We start from the raw sequence: 6000 nt of genomic DNA on the forward strand, positions 1-6000 counted from the left end.
GAGGGAGGTGAGGTTCGATGGGAGCCAGGCTGGCGGCTGCAGTGACAGCAGAGGGCACGCTTTGCTGGTACAGTGCTGAGCACACAGCCTGTGCACACAGTCCAGGGCATTGTTGGTCTACTCTGGACCTGTGGAGCAAGCTGGAAACATGAGGGCAAGGAATCAGTCACAGGAATTCAATGTAATTTAAGCATCTGCAAAACCACATGCCCCACGGTACTGCAGCAGAAAGAAAGGAACAGAACTGCTTTCACCACAGCCAAGTGGATGATGGATTTATCTGGCTGGGGAATTAATGTACAAAAATTCAGAGCACACTGTTCCCACAGAACATCTGGGGGAGAGGGAACTGATAAGTCAATCTGCAACTTACTTGCCGCGCCATACCTGCAGCAGAGTCATAAGGACATCTGGAGGTCTGCCCTTACCCCTTCCCCAGGAGTCCTCCGTGGGAGACAATCTGAAGTTGTATGGACCAGATGGACTTCCCTTTTCCACTGCCTCATTGCTGGTTCCTTCAGGTCAGCACAAGGTGGTTTTCTGAGCCAAAGCTTGTGGTATTTTTCTTCTGGATTTTCTTTGAAATGGAACGTAAAAAACTTTTCAAATGGAGAACATTGGAGTGATTCTTGAAATCACTACCTGAGAATTTTGGTCCATTCAACATTCTATCCATCAACAGGGCTCAGACATGATGGGAGTTCAATTTCTCTTCTTTAAACAGGGTGATATGTTTCTAAAGGAACATTCCCACCAAAGCCTTGTCTCCAGTCCTGCCTCCACCAGCCTCATAATCTCAGCCAAATCCCCAGAACAGAGAAAAACAGTCAAGGTGGATGTCAGAGCTTTCTGATGCTGCTCCTGCTCAGGAGCCAAGTCATTTCCTGGTAAGGCACAGGATCAGAGAGCAGAAAACAAGCACACCCTTGCTTTCCTCAGCTGAGCTTCTGAAATTCAGTGGGACAAACCCAAGACATTTCCCTGTAGTAATATTTTCCCTTTTGCTAGAGGACACTGGTGTAGTTCCCTCAGCCTCCCCCAGGCAGATGGGAGAACAGGGGGACAGCCACCCAGTTCCAGTGCTGCATGGAGGAGTGGAGTCATAGCCAACCTGGTCTTCCAAATCTTGTCCCCTTGTGACTGGAAGAGCCATAGTAGCCAGTGAACATCAAAGCCCAGTGTGACCGAGGGTGTGTGCTTGCTTGGAACTAGACTATAGGGAGCATAACAACTCCAGTAACATTGCTCCTGGCCCAACGATCTGTTGGGCATTATTGCTCTGCTGCAGGATGCTCTGCACTGCCAGGTGGCCAGGGAGGGTTGGTAGGGCAGGGCAGGGGTGGATAGATGCAAAAATGAAAAACAAAATGTGGGTGAAGACAGGGACTAGGAAGAAACAGCTCTGGGCTGAAAGTCTTTAATCAGGCTGACCTCATGGACACAGAGGTGCAGCAGGTAGCAGAAGAAGAATGGGGTTGTGAGCAGCCTGGGGTTGGGCAGGACATCAAGAATGACCTCTCAAAACCCCTTAAGTACTCAAGTCTGATATCTTCCCCCATTTTATGACAGCATGACCATACCAACTTCCTAAAATCATCCCTGCCAGCCTGCCTGGAAGCCACCCATCTCAGATTAAGCTGTGCAACTCTGTAAAATCCCATTAAATGTGTCTGAGTCCTGATGGCCACACACAAAATTGTCAAGAAACAAGAAAAATGGAGAGCTCACCAAGGAGGTTGTTCCTGCACTGTGCCAACTCCTACAGTTCTCATCTCCATGTTGATGTACAGGAGGGTTCCAAGGGTGCTGAAATGTAGCACAGTTTTCCATCCTATGCAGCAGTCCAAGGCTGCACTCCAGCCCATTGCAATGCCCTGGGAAATACAGATGCTGAACTGATCCCTGTGGCACATCAGGGCAGATCCATAGCTGTGGCAGCCTAAGGAGCTGGTAGCCATTCCTTCCCACTCAGGAGTGATGGGGGATCCCAGCGCCCCCATGCCTTTGAGGTGACAAGCTGAATGACAAAAGCGGTGCCAGGTTGGACAGTTGCCTGCTGTTTGGAGTGGCAAGGGGTCATTAGGTAACAGCTTCCAGTAGCCACAAGGGCATCTGAAATAACCCAGTGCTGCCTCCCATTTCCATCTCTGCTCCTCACCAATACTGACCTGGGCTATGGGAGCTGGGGTGATCTGGTGGGGAGTTAGAGCCTTTACCAGAGCTGGTCCAGGGTTGCATTGCAGTGTGGCACAGCTGGCTGGGTTGTGCTGTGCCAAGGAGGAGAGCCTGAGGACTACCAAAGAAGTCTATTCCCAGTGAAAAAAAAAATGGGGAGAGCTTAGCTTACTGCTACTGGCACATTTGGGAAAAGTGGGGAAATTACTGTTGCTGGCAGAAACCTTTCCTAGGAAACCTCTCTGCAAGGCAGGCAAGAGGGTCAGGATAGGTTTGATGCCCTGGCATCTGCTGCCTTGGCCATTTGCCTTGAAAAGGACTGGTTCTGCTACTTTGACTGCAGGAGGAGAGAGATGCTGGTCCAGCTGCTAACATGGGGACATGGTGGAGAGAAAAGCTCTGGGACTCATGGCCCTTGGGGATAATGTGCTCTTTTTTTGTCTAAATCACTCCCCTTAGCCTTGGCTAGAAGACAGTGTCCTAGGAGTGCAGAGCTTGGCCTTGTAGAGTCAGGCAGCCGTGGAAAAACTGGCTGTAAAAGCAGCACAAGTAAACCCAACACTCAGGGTCTCCTGGGATACAAAGGAAGGCTTATTCTCTCATGGTTCTCATTAATTTTGCTCCTCGATTTGGGAAGGATGCAGAGGATGAAGGCTATGTGTGGCTGCAGATGTCTGCACAAAGGAAGGGAGGCACCATCCAGGGAGGGCAGTGGTAGTCCAGCCCAGAGTTCTGCCTGGTCTGGAACCAGCAACCAGCACCAATTCCTCTTGTTTGGCTGCAAAGCAGAGAAGGAACATCTTGGTTTATAGTTCATGCTCCCAGGTCAACCTCAGCAAACCCAGCCAGCAACACCAGGGTTAAAGGAAGAGCAGGGGACACACATTAATTCAGCATGAAACAAAATGTCATTTTGGAGGTTTCTGGAGATCTTTGTGCAGCACTTAAATTCTTGCCCCCACAAATCTTTGACTTTCCTCAGCTGGAAATTGAGATGGGAGAAATCCTGATATCCCTTTTTTAGTTAGCAGTAGAGCCCCTTTCTTGCACATCTTGCTTCTGCTCCTGTCAGTTGGGGGGTTTGAAGCAGTTTTTCCGATATGGGCACCAGCCAGCTAAAGGAGAAAAGTTGGAGTGAGGGAGACTGGCCATCCCAGCGGGACAGGTGCATCCCTCATGGGACCAGCAGGTCCAATGACCCTGAGGTAGACACAGGAGTCCCTGCAGGCTCAGCCAGGGACCAGTATACCCCGACCGAGACACTGATTTGTCATCGCTTCCCCGAGCTGCAGAGCCATGGCAGAGCCGGGGCACTCTCCGGGAGGCTCCCGCTGCCTCCGGAGCTGCCCGTCGGAGAGAGTTTGGACAAGGATCGATAGCCAGAGAGACCCTCAGGGGCTGGGGACACTGAAAGGACCCTCGAGGGCACCTCAGTCCGCGCCACTCCCTGCAAGAGCCGGGGGCAATCCACGCTTAAGGGGATCCTTTCCAGCTCCCCTGCAGCCATTTCTTACCCGACGGGGCGGGACGCCGCGCTGGGGTGAGGGGCTTTGGTAGAGGGACTGCTGAGGGACTCAGACCTTCGGCACAGAGGTGGTCGATGCACAACCGGGACCCACCGCCGCCGCGACGGGGGGCTTGTGGCTGGGGAGGAGGGAGCTGACAAGCAGGGTCGGGAGCTCCGGAGGGGTGGTGATTTGGGGACAAAACGCGCCGGGGCCGGGGGGCGGCCGGAAAGCTGGAATTCGAGGGGCACCGTGGACGCTTGGGCCGGCCTCGGGCAGAGCGGAGCATCCCCAGTCCCGTCCCCCCCTCCCGCCAGGTCCCGGGCAGAGATCCACCCCCGGCGGCGTGGGGCGAGGGGGGCGCCCCCGCCTTGACGTCAGGAGAAGGGTTTATAAAGGCAGCGGGCGGCGAGGAGATCCCCAACGCCGGAGCTGAGCCGCAGCGGAGCCGCCAGCGCCTCCCCGCCGCCGCCTCCTGCGTCCGACCCGCCGACGAGATGCTGTCGTGCCGTCTCCAGTGCGCCCTGGCCCTGCTCTCCATCGCCCTGGCCCTCGGCACCGTCTCGGCCGCCCCCTCGGACCCGCGGCTCCGGCAGTTCCTGCAGAAGTCCCTGGCTGCTGCCGCCGGGAAGCAGGTGAGAGCCCCGCGACGGGACGGACACCCCGGGTACCCCTCGGGCACCTCGCTGGGCACCCCGACGGCCCTGCTGCAGACTCCCGCTTCTCCTCCAGAGAACCCCCTGATTCCCTGCTGCAGAGCGCCTGGCACCCCTGCTGCAGACCCCTCCAGTTCCTCACCAGACATCCCAGTACCCTCAGTGCAGACCTCCAGTTCTTCACCAGATTTACCCAGTGTCCCCATTTCAGACGCCCAGTTCCTTGCTGCAGATCCTGGTTCCATGACAGATCCCCTGGTTCCCCGCTGGGGCTGACCCAGCGGCAGGCTAGGCAGCTGGGGCTGGGAGGTGAGACAGCCCAGCTGGGAGCTGGTGGGGAATGAGGAGCCGATGCTGCCGGGCGGGCGGCAGAGCCCCTCTTGAAGCTCTCCAGGGTTTTTCTGGGTCACTGAACTAAGGGAGCTGCCCCAGTGCATAGGAGGATGTCCTTATCCATGGCAGGGGACAGCTAAGGCTTGGAGGGACAAGAAGAAAAATAAGTCCCAGTGAGACAGTGACTCGACTCAACCTCCCTTGCCAGCTCGCCCAAAGACTTCTCCCGTGTTACTTTAGTAGCAGCCCCATGGCATCCTTTCTGAGTAGGGCACTGTGTGCTGGAGCAGTGGGAAGGGAAGGACAAGTGATGTGGGGCTTGAATGAGTCCATTCCCTGTCACAGCCAGGGCAGCAGTCTCTGCCACACACCAGGTACATGTCAGTGCTCTTCTGCTCCGCTTTATGTCACAGATGCAGCTGCTGCGTAGCAGCTGTTGGGCTGGGCTCTTGGGAAAACCAGGGCTCCCCTTCTCCTCCAGCATCCTGAATGTCTCTAATCTGGGCACAAAGGTGTCTTAGAGGGACAGAGTTGTGAGCCCTCAAAAGCCAAGGAGTAACTGTGGTCTCTCTACCTCTCCCTTTCTCTCTCTTGTCTCCCAAGGAACTGGCCAAGTACTTTTTGGCAGAACTGCTCTCAGAGCCAAGTCAGACAGAAAATGAAGCCCTGGAGTCTGAGGACTTGTCCCGAGGGGCTGAGCAGGATGAAGTGAGACTGGAGCTGGAGCGCTCGGCTAACTCAAACCCCGCTCTGGCACCCCGGGAACGCAAAGCAGGCTGCAAAAACTTCTTCTGGAAAACTTTCACATCCTGTTAGCTTTTGAAATCCACCTCTCCACCCCATCCATCCCTGCCTTCTTCCTAGCCCCTTGCCCTGAGCAGAACCTTCACCACAAGAGGCGAAGACTGTAAATACACAATCCACAGTTATGGTGAAATTAAACAAACAAGGAAATTTTGAGTTTGATTTCCACTTGTTTTAATAAAACTTTCTGTTCCAATTGTACATGATACGCTTGAGTTGTGATTTCTGACTAGTTCTTTAATGACATGCACTCCGCAACTCTTTCAAATGTACTATTTTTAATTCTCTGTTGCAATAAAGTTTATGTTTCAAACGGTGATGCTGAGGCTCGGTGTCAATGAGAAAACCTAAGTAACCTCTCAGGCTGCTCGTCTTTGAAATGCCGCCCGTCTCAGGGCAGCAGCAGCAAACACCATCCACATCCACACACACACACACACACAGGGTATCTCTTAATCTGATATTTTTTCTGTGGTCTTACTAAAGGATCTAGAGTCACAGTGGTATTTTAAATATCAAATCCCTGC

General features: G+C 53.9%; 1 protein-coding gene across 1 annotated transcript; it reads left to right on the forward strand.

The window, feature by feature from the left end:
• The first annotated feature begins 4103 nt into the window (after positions 1 to 4103).
• On the forward strand, positions 4104 to 5790 carry SST (somatostatin). Its single transcript, XM_027685557.1, has 2 exons — positions 4104 to 4315; positions 5273 to 5790. The coding sequence occupies exons 1-2, from the start codon at positions 4178 to 4180 to the stop codon at positions 5483 to 5485; spliced, it is 351 nt and encodes a 116-aa protein (XP_027541358.1). The 5' UTR covers positions 4104 to 4177; the 3' UTR covers positions 5486 to 5790.
• The last annotated feature ends 210 nt before the right edge of the window (positions 5791 to 6000 follow it).

This window comes from Neopelma chrysocephalum, unplaced genomic scaffold, assembly GCF_003984885.1.
Source record: "Neopelma chrysocephalum unplaced genomic scaffold, ASM398488v2 Primary Assembly neopelma1_69, whole genome shotgun sequence".
Taxonomy (NCBI): domain Eukaryota; kingdom Metazoa; phylum Chordata; class Aves; order Passeriformes; family Pipridae; genus Neopelma; species Neopelma chrysocephalum.

What these genes read in the sequence shown, in the direction of transcription:
- SST (XM_027685557.1), top strand. Translation starts at nt 4,178, where the DNA reads ATGCTGTCGTGCCGTCTCCAGTGCGCCCTGGCCCTGCTCTCCATCGCC. An exon ending in CTGCTGCCGCCGGGAAGCAG is followed by an intron (nt 4,316 to 5,272) that starts GTGAGAGCCCCG and finishes TTGTCTCCCAAG; the next exon opens with GAACTGGCCAAGTACTTTTT.